Source organism: Molossus molossus, unplaced genomic scaffold (assembly GCF_014108415.1).
Source record: "Molossus molossus isolate mMolMol1 unplaced genomic scaffold, mMolMol1.p scaffold_m16_p_9, whole genome shotgun sequence".
In the NCBI taxonomy this organism is placed as follows: domain Eukaryota; kingdom Metazoa; phylum Chordata; class Mammalia; order Chiroptera; family Molossidae; genus Molossus; species Molossus molossus.
In genome coordinates, this window is record NW_023425403.1 from 29,307,095 (window position 1) to 29,324,287 (window position 17,193).

The 17,193-nt window shown below is 48.1% G+C and overlaps 1 protein-coding gene across 1 annotated transcript in view; it reads right to left on the reverse strand.

The window, feature by feature from the left end:
• Positions 1–11,381: 11,381 nt before the first annotated feature.
• Positions 11,382–17,193, reverse strand: part of SFRP1 (secreted frizzled related protein 1) — a 41,084-nt gene continuing 35,272 nt past the window's right edge. The window contains exons 3-4 of the mRNA XM_036249782.1: positions 13,186–13,518; positions 11,382–11,907 (exon numbers count right to left, since the gene is read on the reverse strand). Coding sequence (XP_036105675.1) covers positions 13,196–13,518 — 323 coding nt within the window. The 3' untranslated portion in view covers positions 11,382–11,907; positions 13,186–13,195. The remainder of the gene's footprint in view (positions 11,908–13,185; positions 13,519–17,193) is intronic.

The following is a 17,193-nucleotide window of genomic DNA, read 5'->3' on the forward strand; positions in this document are numbered from 1 at the left end:
TGGGTCCCCCAGCATCAGCTCTGACTCCCCGGTGTTCCTGCTATTCTCCGGCCCGGGATGCCCTCTTTTTCACTTGGCATATCCAGGCCTAACCGTTCTCTGAGGCCCACCTGCAATGCCACCTGCCCCACCTTTTTGATCCTCCCAGATGGCACTGCCCAGGGACTCTCGGGAGTCATCCATACTTCGCCTATTGCACACCTCACGTCCAACCCAGCGCCGTGGTAACTGATGCCCAAGTCTTACCTTCCCTGTGAGATTATGAAATATGTGGGGCGGGTTTTATGTCTGCTTTTTCTTTGCAACCTTCATGATAGCTGGCAGAGCGGCCACCCAGTACAGCTGGTTTTCTCCGTATTTGAAAGCAACAGGTGCCTGGGTCTGCGTGGAGCAGACTGAGCAGAGAGAAATAGCTGTTTGCTCTTCCTGCCAAGAAGGTGCAGCTCTGCTGGACCCCTGCCAGGGAAACCCCAACAGCCCTGAGAAGAGCGGCTGGTGCGGAGTGGACCCTTCTGAAGGACTCTGTGCCTCTGTCGCTCTTCAGGGAGTGGGGACACCAGCCACCCGTCTCAGTCAAGCTGGATGTTTCCTTTCGTCCCTTCCAGGCCTCTTGCCACCCAGCAGGGTGTCCGAGCCCAGGGCCGGTTGTTCTGAGATGGACAAGCAGACGTGACAGCTGGAAGACAGTCGGCATTGTGTGAAGGGAAACCCCTTCTGTTCAGACCCCATGCGCATGGCAGACACGCCGATTACAGGGTGAAGAGCCGTTGTTCTCCCTGCGTCCGAGGACGCACTGGACGGATGGCAGCGTGTGGGCTCAGTGGGCCACAATTCGTACCTGCAGGAACCAAACCGGCGTCCCTCCTGTCCCTCCCAGGGGCTGGAATTCCTGCAGGGCCCTGTGACATGCTGGCCAGGCATGGGGTGTGGCTACCCCCCGCTTGAAGGAGGTCAGGATGTGCTGACTGAGAATGTGAGCGAGAGGGACAGCCTCCCGCCTGGCTTTTCCTGTGCAGAGGGTGCTGCCTGACCTTCCGCGGCAGAAACAGGTTGCCCAGGTGGGCCCGGCCCGCGAAGGTGCTCCTGAGCCAGACCCTGCTGTGTTGCCTCAGAACAAGAGGCCCTGCACCAAAGACTGCATCTGCCATGCAGGGGGCCCAGGAAGAGAGGAAGATGAGGAGGGAGCAGGAAAAGCGGAAGGTTGCAGGTGGGGGATAGGCGGGGCCAAAGGGAGAGAAATGAAGAAAGATTTTTTTTTAATGGAAAAGAGAAAAGACAGAAAAAAAGTGAGCAGGGAGGAAAAAGGTGATAGGAAATCTTAAACACGGGGGAGAAGGACAGGCAGATCAGAAGTAATGTTCCTGGTAACCGTTTTGGAGAGCCTCATTGATCGAAAGAAAATATTTCTTGGCGATGTGTCCCCTCCAAGGTGGGGCCCTCGGCCCAAGCTTCCTCTGCTCATGCCAGCAAGGAGCAGGGCCCCACAGGCAAAGCTGTGTCTCGGTGAAGCTAAGGAAGCCCCTTCCTCTTCCTCCAGGCAACCAAGTCCTGGGGGCCCAAGGAGGTGGGTTCAGGGCTCCAGCCCAGCCCAGCAGTGAGACTAGGAAGCCGTGTCCTCTCACGGAGATGTTTGCTGAGTTGGAAAAGTGTGTGCGTGCGTGTGTGTGTGTGTGTGTGTGTGTGTGTAGGAGCTTGCTTGCTGGGGTTGGAAAATCTTGCCACGGCAAGAGTTCTGATCACTTTTGATTTGGATGTAGCTGTTTTCCCTTGTGCTCCCCAGTGTGGTGAGCGGAGGAGGTGGAAAAACCACTCAGTGAAGTTTCTTTTTCCATTTAGGAGGCCACTAAACTGCAGGAGTAATTCAGAAATAAGGGTCTGCTGTGCACATAGCTTCCAACTCACATATTCCTGAACTTTGGAAAACCTCTTTTGTCCCAGAAATGCCCAGGATAAAAGGAACAATATTTTTAATTGTGGTCAATGCACGTAACACAATTTACCATCATAACCATTTTTAAGCATCCAGATGCGCAACCGATCTCCAGTTCTCTTTTCATCTTCCAACCTTGAAACTCGATAACCTGCAACAATTCTCCCCTGCCCCGCCCCCAGCCCCTGGCAGCCACCACTCCACTTTCTGTCTCTGTAAATTTGACTGCCCTGGGTACCTCATATAATCACACAGCTTATCCTTTTCTGACTGGCTTATTTCACTTTGCATGATGTCTTCAGGTTTCACCCACCTTGTAACATGCGTCAGAACTTCCTTCTTTTATAAGGCTGAATAACATTCCATTGTATGGATATACCATGTTTAGTTTACCCACTCATCAATCTATTGTCTACTGTGAATGATGCTGCTAGGAACACGGGTGTACAAATAGTTCCTCTAGACCTTGCCTTCAGGTTTTTTTGCATATGTACCTAGAAGTGGAATTACTGGATCACATGGTAAATCTATTTTTTATTTTGAGGAACTGTCATATTATTTCCCATAGCAGCTGCACTGTTTTACATCCTCAGCCACAGTGCACAAAGCTTTTGGTGTCTCCACATCTTTGCCAGCAATTGTTGTTTTCTGGGTTTATTGCAGGGGGAAGGTTGTTTCATTTTAAGGCTGTTATTTTTTTTATAGCAGCCATCCTAATGTGTGTGAGGTGGTGTCTCATTGTAGTTTTGATTTTTATTTCCCCAATAATGACTGATGCTGATCATCTTTTCATGTACTTAATGGCCATTGCTCTGTCTTCTTTGGATAAATATCTATTTAAGTCCTTTGCCCATTTTTCATAGAGTTGTTTCGGGGTTTGTTTGTTGTTTGTGTTGTGGGGATTCTTTATACATTCTGGATATTAATCCTTTATCATATACATCATTTGCAAATTCTCTCGTTCCACAGGCTGCCTTTCGGCTCTGTTGGATGCACTCTTTGATGCACAGAAGTTTTTCATTTTAATGTAGTCTAATTCACCTATTTTTTTTCTTATGTTGCCTGTAAGGAACAGTACTTTAAGCCAACATCAGTACTATGGCTCTTTGCAAGAGGTCATTCCATGATAGAAAAAACTAGATAAAACCCTGTCCCAGTGAATGTGATATATGTGCCCCAGTATCCAAGGCCAGCCCCAAGGGAACAGCCATGGACCAGGTTAATCGAACCCTTTCTTTCTGTTACTTTCCATGTCAGAGTTTATGCATGAGGTTATCAGAAATCTTTTCTTTGCAGGCCTATGTTCAATTTAGGATTTTGTTTTGGCTTCATTGTTTTGCTGTTGCTGGGTGGGTTTTGTTTTAATGCTGGTGGTGTTTTTTGCCTGCCTTCTGAGTATGCTTTTTTCAAGTCCTACAACAAGGAATCTTGAAGAATTAACTTCACATAAAAGATCCAAAATGAAGCGCTTAGTTAGGAGAAAATGTCCCAGATTTTCCGGCCAGCTCAGATCTTTACTACTTGTACCAGAAGGGATCATTCTAAAAAGTCAATAAATGGTCCCAAGGGAAGACGAGCCAAATGCAGACATTTAACTGTTCAGAAAGATAAGAGTTGAAAGCATCTTACGAGAAAGCACTCAGCATTTGGGGTCCTGGCTCTGTGCTTTACGAGCCCTCGTTCTGATCCACTGTCAGCTGCTGGGTCCTCTGCCAAAGAAATACTGGAAAACCAGCTCTCCCCTGCTTTCATTGGTATGTCAGCAGCTGATGGACACCGTCTGTGAAGTCAGATCCACCTTTAACACGTTCAAATCTACTGGCATGAATTCACCGTTTTCCTCTCATTCTGGAAAAAACAAAGCTTGTTTAATTGGAGACACCTTCAACCTAATAGAGCCAACAGGAGGTGAGGAGGGGGCTCCCAGGCAGGGGCAGCAGAGCCCCTGGAATGCTGCCCAACCTCTTTGTCCTTTAGAGCAACTTTCCTTTCTCCTGGATGGCCCCACCTAGGCCGATCGGCAAGACTTTGAAGTCAGTCTTCCCACCCACCCCTTTCTTAACCACCCAACACAAGTTACTTGAGTACAAGCCATGTGCTGAGGGTGGTGGCGGTGGTGATGGGGTGACACCAGAACTAGCACTAGGCAAGTATAATACCAGCATAACGTATTGTAATGTACGGGGTGTAGTGTTATATCTCATGAAGTCTACAAACAGGCTGAAGTGATTAAGGCATCCCAGAAACAAGAGTGATCAATACTAGACAGACTTGGCACCGCACAATTGAACATTTTACAATTCCACTGTGCTTCGTGGATGGTGGGTGCCTGCAGAGAGGGGCCTGATTTTGGAGCTGCGTTATACACACAGACACCAACACGAACTCAAGAATACACATCCCAATGCCAACACCTACACACGCTGACACTGACATGCACCCACACCCACACACATGCACACCCACACCCTGGAAAGAGATGTGTTCCTGGCACACAAGTTCAGGGATACTGTTTTTTTTTTTTTTAAGTGTCTATCCTGAGTAAATAAAAAATGGGCAAAAGCCCAGGGCTGCCTAAAAATGTTTGGTGGCCCATGAAGTCACTTGTGGCTGAATTTATAGTATGTCATCATTCTTTTGTCCCATTCCAAACAGGTTTTAATAGGCACTCCATAAAAAAATGCACCCGAAGTTCCTGGCTGGGTGGTGGTTTTGAAAGAGTAACTTGGCGTTTGTGGGTCGCTGGAAAGTCAGGTGAGGAAGAGAAGAGGCAACACGGGTGTTTATCCCAGGATTCCAAGAGCTCTTCGTAGACACACGTTTGTTCCTGTAAACAGATGCTGGTCTTTTTCTCTTATGTACTCTGGCTTGTTTTCAGCACAGGTCAAGTTCAAATGCTTCATGCTGCCTGGAAAGTGACTGGGCCGTGAGGAAGTCCAGGTGGTTCTGATTAGGTCTAGAAGCACATGACTTGTCCAATATAGGACCCAATTCATTCCGAAGGTCTACGCTCCTGTCCTCTCCATCCAAGTTTTATTCCTGCTGGAATGCAACCCCCCAGTTCAAAGGCAAAAACTTTGATTTCTTCTTCCCACCTAACCTACTCACAAAAAGTCATAAGAAAAAAAAAAAAAAAAGCCTGGCTTGGAACTGAGGCCCTGGAGGTTTGTTTGGACATCACCCGCCCTTTGTAAATCAACATTTTAGTGAGCTGAGTGCACACGGATCAGAAACACAAGGGTCACATTTCCTCCGAAATGCTTGGGATGGGGATGCAAAATACACTCCGAGTTTAGCCTAATCTGAAATCAGGAGGCAGGCCAGGCCCTCGTCAAGTTTCCCTTGTCCTGACATTTGGCCCAGCAACCAGGAACCCCAGCTGGTGGGGACAGAGCTGCGGCCCGCAGCCCGCATTCCTGCGGCGGGCTCCTGACAGCCCCACCGCCCGAGGGCCTGCCTGCGAGGGGAACACGCACGAGGCCCCTAATCGATACCAACCGTACCAAAGGCACTGGGATGGGCCTCCTCTGGCAGGCAGAATATGAGGCAAGCGATAATGAGAACAATGAGCGGGTCTGACATGGAAATTTCAGTAGGAAACAAGCAATTACATGAGAACAAACATGCCCAACGCCACTCACAATCATCTGAGCACATAACAGTGATTATGAAAACGAGAGCAACCAACGCAGACCCGAGCAGCCTGCGCTTTGGAAAAAAGAGCCCTCCTGGGGTGAAGCCGCGACCCTCCCCGGGTACGTATGTGACTGTGTGTGTGCGCGCACGCACACGCGTGTGTGTGCCTTTTGAAACACATGAATTTCATTTGACTTGATTGAAAGCTGGATCTCTTTCCCCTGCAGTTGAAACCACTTCTCCTGAACAGACACATTTCCATCCACCAGGCAGGGAGGAAACTGTGAGTCAGAGAAGAGGAGAGGATTTTCTCTGGACCTGCTGAAGGTTCCGTCTGAGTCTTGCTGGGAAATGTCCAGACCTGGAGAGCACAGAGGTCTGTGCTCTCCAGCTTGGAACGAGAGGAATCATGGACATGAGGAGGGTCTGGGATGCAAATGTTTGCTAGGAGCCACACTGACCAGGACACACCAGCTGTCCTTTTTTGTCGTCGAGAATCATGGCATAGTCAAGCCAGTTCCGAGGGTTTTAAAGGTCAGCTCTTTCTTTCTAGCCCATGGAGTGGAAGTAAATGCAAGTCTGGGTTCTGGTGTACATCTAAGCTGTCCCTACTTCGTCTTCATCGTGGGGTGCCTTCATCACCCGTCTCCAGTCTCCATGAATCAGAGCTCATTCCTGGCACTGCAGAGGGGAGGCGTCTGCAGTGGAGGCAACTTGAGAGAATTATGAGAGGACGCAGAGTTTACACGCGCGACTTGGCAAGTCGAGGGCAGAGCTGGGAAGGATTCATGCTGACATGAATTGCTGTTACAGACTGGTGCTTATTTTTTCTCTAGCCAACCACAGGCTGCCTCTTCCCTCTCTCCTCTGCCGCCGCTGCAGGGGCCGGGGCCTTGCCCAGGACTGGCCCAGGTCAGGACTTGATTTGCCATGCTGGAGGGATATACTGCTGCTAGAAGTCACTGAGTCACTGGCCAAGACCAGCAGCCAAATTTAGATTCTTGGTGGCCTCAGCTGGCAGCCTTGGGAGGCAGTGCTGACCCCAGAGGAATCCAGTTAATTCAGTGGAACCCACCCTGGCTATCCCTGGGCCACATTGTGAAACAGGCACTTGAGTTTGGGCCTGTTGTGCTTTTATTCTTTCAGATTGTGGGCTTAATCTTCTAGGCAAAGAGGTAAAATTACCCAGATCTGCATAAACTCTCCAGAGAACTAGACAGCAAAAATGGAAACTGAGGCCCTCAAACCACCTCTCAGCCCCAATCCATTCCTAGGTCCAAACAGGGACAGGTGATTCTAATGAGAATTAGTAAAAAGTGAAACAGATGGGATCATGTACAAATCATTTAAGCAGGGTCTCCTTTTTTTTTTTTTTTCCTTTTTTTTCTTTTCTGATAGGAAATCTAATGTGCAGTTCTGGGTTTTGATTGCTTTATCTCTAAGTCTTGACATCTATGGAATCTCGGAGAAGCCCTGGCCAAGGACTCCGCCCGGCTAGCCAAGGAACAAGAATTCTGGGTGTGCACAGTTGGGGAGCCCAGGACGCAGGCGCTCTGGGGAAGGGAAGCGCTCAGGGATGCCCTCAGCAGAGCTCAGCTGAATCCCAAGGACAGAACCATGGGAATTCCAAATCCTTCACCCGGCTCCCACGCGCCAGTTCTGGCGCTCAGGTGATGGGAAGGTCATCCTAATTAAAACCACGTGGTAGGTTTCAGCTGTGGAAAATGGCTGGCTCCTTTCTCCGTCTTCCCACCTCCTCTTTCTCTCCTTAAACACACACATGCAACTCCCTTTATTTAAGCAAACACTCCCTCCATGATTAAGTACAGCCCCTTCTTATCTAAATAGTCCACAGATGTATAAAGACACAGGAGCTTTCTGCTCCTATTTGGAGCTTGTTCTGGGCCCATCTTCTCCCAGCCTTCCCGTCTTCGCTGACAGAAATTCCTAACGCCTAGTTCCCCGTAAATCAGCCTTGCTTGGCAGGTTGTCCTCAATTTATCAAAGAAGTGGGATTTCCCCTCCAAATACTTCGGTCCCCCACCCCCTCTCGTCTTGGCCTCTCCCATAACCTGAGCTTGAAACTGCCCAGATGTGAACAAATGGAACATGCGAAGTCCTGATTCTGTTGTCCAAGTCTGACATTACTTGAGCGGTCGAGGTAAATACCGCCAGTTGTTGAACTCCGACGACCCCTGGTGGTCCAGGACAGGTGGGTAAAGGGCAGAGACCAGATTCTAAAAGTTTGCTGAAGAAGGAAAAAAACAAAGGGATCTGTGAGTTTCCAAAATAAATGGAGTCTGAGGGAAAAGAACCAACCCTCAAGGCCATGGACCAAAGTGAAATCTTATGGGTGGGTTGAGAAGATAAGCCCCAGTTTGGGGTTTCTGTGACTGGTTTCTTTTCAACCCAAAGCATGGTTATTTTGAGACCCAAGGAGATGGGCCTTATGTGGGGACCCCGAGACGCCTTTATTACAACAGGGAGCAAGGACACCCCTGAGCCCTGGAACTCTTCTCGCTTGCCCCGGGGGGGCCTCACTCCTCCCCGTGCACCGCTGACGGGCAGGCTCAGCCTCTCCTCGCAGCCGGAGCCCATCAGAAATGCAGAACTGCAGCCCCACCTCAGACCTACCGGGTGGGAATCTGCATCTTAACCAGGTCTCCGGTCCTTCGCATGCATATTCCATTCTGAGAAGCAGTCCTTGGAGAACCAGATGTACCCAGCTATAAAGCAGTTAGGACCGGTCCCTTCCTTGTATATCTAACTGACCTCTATTCACTGATGCCCAGGAATAGCTCACGAAACTTCAGAAAGGGCTGCAGCAGCATGAAGTGGGTGGGTAGGGAAAAGGGAAATACTAAAAAATAATCCTTCTCTTATCCCTACCACTTATGTCCTACTAGAATGTTTTTCAAAGTAAGACCCAGTGGACGGCGGGCCCCTGGACAATGTAGAGTGTGAGTTCTAAGTTCAGTGTCCAGGGTCCCATGGCAAACCTCCTGAACCCGAATGTCTAGAGTGTGGAAGCCAGAAATTGCATGTTAGCAAGTTCCCCTTGGTGATACGTACTAAGATTTAAGAATGACTCTCCCTACTTCCTCTGATTACTATTGGATGACGGCTACAGATTTCCCTTTCTAAGGAGACGTGAAATGCTGGCACTTCTGTGGATTCATTGTGAGGAGATAGCATCAGAGGTCCAGCCTGAGTTGGATAACATAGTGACTGACCCTCCATCTCTTTCTGCTCCTGAGCAGGAGGGCACCAGTATAATTCCTTGAAGAGGTGTGGGCATACAGAGCTTGACTGCAAGGCTGCTATTTTGGTGGGACCAGACTCGAGGTCCAAGCAGTCCTAATCCTAGGACACCCCAAACTCCAGGGTGACTCCAGCAGCTGAAGTCAAGATACCAATACCTTTGTATACACTTCATTCTTTTGATTTGTTAAAAAAAAAATTCAGACAGCAATGGGAAAGCATGGGTAGTGGTGGTGGTGGGGGCTTTAGTGGGTGACAATGACATCCGCACCCAGCCTGAAAGACGTGTTCCTTCTTATTAACCACAGGGGAACGGAAAGGAAATGCCAACACTCTCTCAGGTGGGGTTAGCACCTCACTAGTGCACCAACCAGTCAGGTACACTAGATGAGAAAATCCTTCTGTGCTGGAGCACAATTTCAATGGAATTTTTACAAGTCCCCATACCATGCCTGGAAAATGGTGTCTGTGCTCACGTGTGGTTTTGCGTGATGAGGTATTTGTTCACTTCTAGGCAAAACTGCCAGTTGTCTGAGGTTTGCAAGTGCCTTGTTAATCAGGGAATGACATCAACTGAAGCTGTCACTGTAATTGCTCACAGAATTAGAAGTCCCACTGAACTCCTTAGGCAAGAGCATATAACCTCATATGAAACACCAGGAGCCTGGCAACGACCCCACTCTGGGTCCAAAGGGAAGTTCAGGGGTAAGTCAGACATTATTCCCTCAAGACTAGGACATGGGAGCCCTGGGTTCTAGTTCCTGCAACACCATTGGCCTGGGAGCCCCACGCTCTTTAGGAAATCCTAGCCACGTATCATCTTAGCTTCTCCATTTATAAACTAAAAGCGTCTTCTCTAAGGCTGATGTGGATCTAAGATTCCAGATACCGCAGAATTTTCAAATTTTAGGCAGTCATTTTAACATTGAATTGGCCGAGGGGCAAGAGCATCTAAAACCAGAAAACGAAACTCAGGCAGTGTCGAAAAACACATTCTTGCAGAGTAAATATTTAACCTTCCTTCTGATCTGAAACACACACAGCCAGGAGAAACACTTCGGGAAGTTCTTCGTGGGAGCAGGTGGTAAATGTGAGATGGAGGAGAGTGGCCTGCGGTGCCACCAGGGCCTCTCCAGCCCACCCATGCCCAGCTACCCCTTGAAAGCTATTACTCTGAGGCCAGAAAACATCACTAAAAAGAAATCAGGAGCGGGGGTATGTGTGCAGTGGAAGAGGGTGAGTGGTGTGTCACGGGGGGGGGGGGGGGGGAGTCACAACTCGCAGTATCATTTATTGAGTGATTTTAGTCAAGTGAATATTGATACATGGCAGGAAAAGCATGAAAATAAAATGAACACATACGGGAATTACTATTAACATAAGTGATAACATCAAAACATCTGGTAAAATGCAGTTAAAAACAACACAAATGAAATGGAATGTAAAACATTTTCACAGTATTCAAAGCTTGTGTAAAAGATTTAGACTCTACGAGAGGAGTGCTATGGGAAGGAACTAGGGGAAACAAGAATTTTGTCTGTGTCCTATGTATCTGCTGGTGACAGGTCAGAATGGCCAGTGCATTATTCCATGGGAGTTACCTACAGTGTGCGTCTAAGACAGATCGTCTGCGCCCACACCTGTGGAGTTACAATCGGGTAACTAGTTACCTGGAGTCTGGTGAGAAACACAGATTGTGGGTTTGGGAAAAGGTGCTTCTGTCATTTACAGATGCAAATGAAAACGGAAGCTCTTAATGGATCTGCCTTGGTGCTAATTCGGTGGCTCCTAGTAAAATGTTCTTGGAATTCTCACCTCCCTTTCTATCATCGAAGATAATGACTAATACTTTTCCAAGATTGAGCTGAGTTCTGCCAATGACCACAGGATTCTACCCAGAATGATTATTTGAAACCTTTACCAATATGACCTTCACACCAATAATAATTACCAGATCACATACACATCTCCTCTTTGGGGAACCAATGATCAAGCCAATGAGTCTGCACATTGGCTTTGGCATTTCCTTTGTTAAGTGAAACAAAGGTTTGTGATAAGAGTGCAGCTTTGGGCCACAGCCTCCATTGCGCCCTGAAATTGCCAGTATGTTGTAGACAGAGCTGGTGGGAGTCTCAAATCCACAGCAAAACTCAGTCCTAGGACAGTGGTTGGGGTAAACCCTACAGCTGCAATTTATATTTCCAATTTACTTTGAACTTTTCTGAAAAATGTCACCTTCTACCTGAGATTGCCCATTTAGAGAGTTGCACAGCATGGCCACATATTATTCTTCCATAATCTCTCAGCACAAACTGCTAATACCCCCTGCCCAGGCCCCTGCCTTGGGTCCTGGTGCATGATGTTCTCTGTCAAAACGAGCAGATACATCAGATACATACATTCAATGAACTCTTGAGTTAATCAACCAAAACTAAGACCCAGATCCATGCACTCATAAAATTGCTCTGCATTTCAGTTGACAATAGGAAAGTAAAATATTTCTAATTAACTAATATATATACACATTTAAAAAAAAAAAAAAAAACATCCAAAATCACAGGCAAATCACTTAAGATCCCCAATACTTTATGATTAAAGGTCAAAGAAAACCAAAATTGGTGTTTAAATGATGGGATTCCTAATCGTGAGAGATTAATTACATCAGGATAACCCTCAGGTAGGTAATGAAGTTGGCAGGCTGGTTTTCAGACTGGAGTCTTCGGAATTAAACAGCATCTCCCAGTGTGTCTGTGTCAGGCTTGGGCCGCACAGGTAACAGGTCAGATCTCAGCCGCACCCGCGTCGGGTACAACCATCGCCCAGAGAGACAAGCACTAACGTCCTCGAGGTGTCAGAGAATTAAGAATCAGGCTTGGGGAAGAAACGAACACTGATTGTTGGACTTACTTCCTACATGCTGAAGAAGAGGAATGAAGTTGCTTAAGCAAACGGGTTTATGTACATCACGTATGAAACACAAGGGCTTTGAGAAATATCTTAGGGCATTCAGGAGCAACTGCAGAGACAGGATGCCTTTGAAACTCCTCGGATGGGGAGATACTTGTGGCTTAACTTTCGCTCTGCAGAAACAAAAATAATTTTTTTTTGTAAGTGTAGGAGGACAGGCGGGCTGGGGCTGTTCTGAAATTTATTTGACCTGTAAGCAATCAAGTTTAAATGAATCCATTTCTTCACAGGGAAGAAAGGAATAGGACACACTGTGAGTTTTAATGAGTGTTGTGTTGGGACCACAGCAGACCTGGACTCCTTAGGAGGGAGGACCCCATGGCTAGGCACTAGCTAACTCCACCTCCCATCCAAAACGCCTAGTGACAGCACCACTCTGCTGCAAGTACCTTGAATGAACAAGAGACCCTGGTCTTAGCACACCTTTCAAATGCTCAATGTAGACTTAAAAAAAAAAAAAAAACCTTGAAAAGTGAGTGAGTTTTGTAGTGGTTATTCTTTAAAAATACGTGAAATGGACAGATGACATTAAAATACTAAGCTCTTCACCCAATTACAGTTCACCCAGACTAGCAATGTGCTAAACTGTTCTGATTTTTATTTTTCTTTAACTGTTTTTGGAAAACCACTAACCATTGTCTCCTGGGTCTGAAAACCATCTGTCCCCTCATGCCATGGGTCTGGTGCTGTGGGGTTCCCTTTCCTCACCCAGAGGCAGGCTGCCCTCCACATGTGTGGAGGTTAGATGTGACTGAGGCCGATGTCAACTGCCTCTCACGTGTATCTGAGACTGGCGGATTCATGGCGAAAGGCAGTGCGGCGGGAAGGCACTGTTAGACCCGGTGCTGTGCCTTTCTCCCCTGACCACTGCTCTCCGGGGCCCATCTCACGCTGTGAGTGTGGTGGGTGTCTGCTTCTGTCTAACGCAGACAGAACAATCACTCCGCCACCGAAAGCAATGGTCTTCCCCACAGTTAGAACTTTCTCGTCCCAAAGGAACAGATTAGCTGATGAACCCACACGCGACGTGGAACGACACAGAGAAAGTGGCAGGACGTCGTTTGCGCTGCTGTCTCTTACATTTTGCCTAATCCCTGTGACTGTGTGCGGGGAAACTCTTCTTCTTTAGTGAGTGTGTCTCTGGGTGAAATGGTGTGCACCTCCTGGCACCCAGTGACATTCCAGACTGCAGAGGCTTTCTAATCTAACTGGGTTTCCTTCCCTGGGTGTGCGGCTTTAAATATCGGCTCTGCCGGGGTCTGGAGGGCGCTGTGGAGGGGAGAGGAGGGATGCTGCAAGAGGAAAGCCAACCGCATTACAATGTTCTCTACCCCCAGAAGCAGTGAGTTCCAGGATAGTCTGCTCAGCCCCCACCCCTCACCCCAACCCACCCCGTGACATTCACTTAAAGACCGACTGGAAAGTGGGACACTCGTGGTTTTTCATTTTCTTCATGAAGTTTTTGAACTCTTTGTTTTTCTTGTCCCACTTGTGGATGGCCGTCAGCAAGTACTGGTTCTTCACCTTCCGGCCCATGATGAGGAAGTGGTGGCTGAGGTTGTCCAGCTGGTGGCAGGGGCAGTCGGCCCCATTCTTCAGGTACAGGACAAGTTTCTTCAGTTCCTTCTTCTTGATGGGCCCCAACTTCAGGGGCTTCTTCTTCTTGGGCACGATCTTTTTGTCACCATTTTCTTTTTTCACTTCTTTTATTTTCATCCTCAGTGCTGGAGATGGTGAGGGTCAGGAGGGGAAGGGAGAGGAGAGAAAGCATTTTAGAGCCAGCTTTGCATGTAAAACAATAACCCAAACCTGTGGCTGAAGGGAAGCTGAAATGGAAGGCATATGGAGGCCAAAGAAGACAGTTTTGTAAGTGCCAAGGGCTCGGTTAGCCTTTATATACTGATTCTGCCTCCTAGTTTTGCGGTATTTACCGGTATCTCACAGTTGCCACAAGGTACCACGAGTCTCAAACACATTTTCAATACCAATTCATATTTCTCTTTTTTAAAACTCAGTGACTCAGAAAATATCACACAATGCTTCAAGAAAGGAAGGGGATCTTACATTCCAATGCAAACCATACAATCTAATGCTTTGGACCTCTGCAGGCAAAGAAAAACTTACCCTGAGTTTTTTGGGTTTTTTTAAGTTATTGGTTTAGGTTTTTTAAGATCCAAGGGTCATAAAATTTCTCTAAACAAGACATGCAGAATCTGTGTGTGCCCAACCAGCAAGGGAAAGTTACAAGATGATTCAAATTGTCCTGTTCAAGTGTATTAAACACCAATGCCCAACTTCAGCATTGGAGAAATCTGGGCCCCCAACAGTGTGTCTTTTAAGGAGTTTTGAAAGTATGAACCACTAATGTTTTGTCAACCACTAATCAGACTCTAGCAGGTGTCACAAATGTTCTATCTACTGAATAGACCCACAGGGAACCAAACCCTACTTTGACTTCCTGATAGATTAGAGCAAGTCCTGCTACATAAACCCAGGTGATGAACTCTCAAGTCTGATACATGGCATCTCTGTTCTCAGCACACCCCCGTGCACAAAGAGGAAGCCAGGGCGCCCACCACCTCAGCCTTTGTCTCTTTGTCTTCTAGTCAACATCATTTTCATGCCGACGTGTGGACCGGATCCTTTGGTGCTGGCGGCACAGGGTCTCGATGAAGGGAAGTCAGTGCAGGTGCTCTCTACACCGCCAACACATTAACACACAGCGTCGCCTATCAGTCCTCTCCCCTCCCGGGGCAGCCAAAGGAGCTGGAAGTCACATTCTAGATGCTAGTCACCAGATAATCTGTACATCCTCTGAATCCAGAATTGGTCAGCCCCTCTTTTTCATAACATGAAGCTTGCACCCACACTCCAGGAGGAAAGGCTTGGGCCTGAACTAAGTAACAATAGCTAAGGACTAGGAAAGCATAGGGCACGCGGGGGCGCTGTTTTCCACGCTGTCCCTCCGTTACGCCTAGCACCATCGTGAGGACGGTGCCACTATTTCCCCAACTAACAGATGAGAAAACGGAGGCAGAAGGGGTTAAGTTTACTTACCCAAAATCACTAATCCTTAACTGAAACCCATGTCTGCACTTTTAATCACTGCACTGCCCACTATGACTCTACAGTTGCAAAATTCTTTGTAATGAACCCAAAACTTAGAGTAATGACTAAATGGACCAAGAGAACGGGGGGGAGGGGGGCACTCTCAGACTCTTTTCCCAGTTTCACCCACATTTCAAAATGACTCTACTTATGAAATGGTAAAAGAGTTCCTCCCGGTTGAAAGAGACTATTCTGGCAAAGGAGAAACTGCATTCATGAAGGTTTTATAAGTTAATATTAAGTTGATTAGAAAGCACACCCTTGGCCTAACCCAAGAATAAGGAGGCGGGTGGAAAATGTCCTAAGAACAAATCTTTAGTGAATGAGTCAAAGTCGGTAAATGAAACATGTTCCCATTGCTCTCTTTTTCTTACAAAAAGGGGTCCAGATGCTGCCGCCTCCTTAAGCGTGCACTGCCCTAGACCTGGTGCCCCTTCAGAACGCCTCTCCGAGGGAGGGAGCAGGCTCAGGACTGGGCACCAAGCAGCAGCATGCTCTCACTGAGGATTGGCATGGACCTCCCAAGCTGGTCCAGGCTTCCCCGCACCCTTGGGAGTGAGCTGAGCAGCTCCCCCGTGAGTTCCTTTCTTTAAGTCTCCCCCAAACCCCAACAGCCATTGCCCAGGGCCACGGACTATGCTTGACTCCCACCCCCACTGTGGACAGAATGCAGTGGGACCAGCAGGGGGTAGTGCAGAAAAGAAAGCTTAAGAGCCCAGCTGGTGTGGCTCAGTGGTTGAGCGTTGTCCCATGCACCAAGAGGTCACCAGTTTGATTCCCGGTCAGGGCACATGCCCAGGTTGTGGGCCCGGTCTCCAGTGGGGGGCATGCAGGAGGAGGCCAATCAATGTTCTCTCTCATCGAGGTTTCTATTTCTCCCTCTCCCTTCCTCTCTCTCTAAAAATCAATAAAGAAAAAAAAAATTTTTTTAAAGAAAGCGGCAAAAATCACCCTTCCAGGACCTCACCCCCAGACACACCCAAACAGGCCCACACCTGGCTAAGCTTTGCTTGTTGGCTTACCACCCGTGTACCTGGCTTTCCCTTGAGAAAAGACTTCAACTGTTTTAGCCTGTGGCTCACTAACTAAGAAAGATTCTCAGCGGGGTTGAGTGAGGAGCCAGCCAGAGGAGACTCTGCTCAGGCCCAGGCAGAGTCAAGTGTCCATCGCTGCCTCCCCTCGGCCAAACAGAGCAAATGGGACTAGGAGAAACCACCAAGAAAGGCAGCAAAGAATACTGCAGGGAGGCAAGGCGGTCAAAACAACTCTCCTTTCACAAGACCCTCTTAGAGGTGGCCCCACAGGTTAGAGAGTCTCTAACTATTTCCCAAAGTCTAAGGCTGAGAACGCATTGCCACAGGGGCAATCAATTCCATCAGCAGGAGAGGCCAATACGTGCCCTGCGGACAATGTGGGCACCCTCCTTTCTGCAGAGAAGCGAGCCGTCCATTTTAAGTTCTCACCCCGTGCCGGCTGTCAGTCAGCACAGAATGGGTGCTGTCGTGCGGCTCCTGAGTCAGTGCTCACGGCATCCATGTGAAGAATCATGATGATTATTTCTTACAGCCAAGGAAGGGGCTCAGGTAAGTAGTGAAAACACACGGCCACTGTTTGTAAAAGAGACGATCAGAAGTAGAACCCATACCTAATCCCAAAGACCTCGCTCTTTCCTACTATACCATGACTGGGCTTCAAATGATCTTGCTTCAGTGGAAATTATCTCACTCTTCTGATTGTATTGCTTTTAATCACAACTCAAATCAAAAATCAATGGTCCTTTGCCATGACCGTGTAAAGGAATTCAGTTTACATAAGTGGGGGGACACGCGGGAGGGGGAAATCAAAGGATGGAAATGTGTTCCGCATTAGGCTCTTTACTCCTTGCCATTTGGCCCACTTTCTTTTTTGAGGTGGGGAAAGTAGGGAAGGAGGAGGCACATATGGCCAGAAATTACTAACATCTTTCCATCTTTCAAGGGTTTATTTTAGGGATGCAGATTACCAACAATGTTTGGTTAGGCGATTAGCCGTCCGCGGCTGATTTCCCTGTGCCTGTGGATACGTGGGCAACCCCCCACTCTGCCTCATGCAGGGGCTGCTGGGACAGGGGTGGGTGCTGGCCCAGGAGCAGCCTGAGACTGATCACCTCTCCCTCCCCTCCCAGACCCAACCATGCTGACAGTGCCTGGCCCCAGAGGTTACGCCCCTGGACTGTTCACAGTTTGCAATGCACCTCGTGGTGGTGGTGGTCAGGGAGGAGACGCCCCAGGAGGCAGCAGCTGGTGCGATGG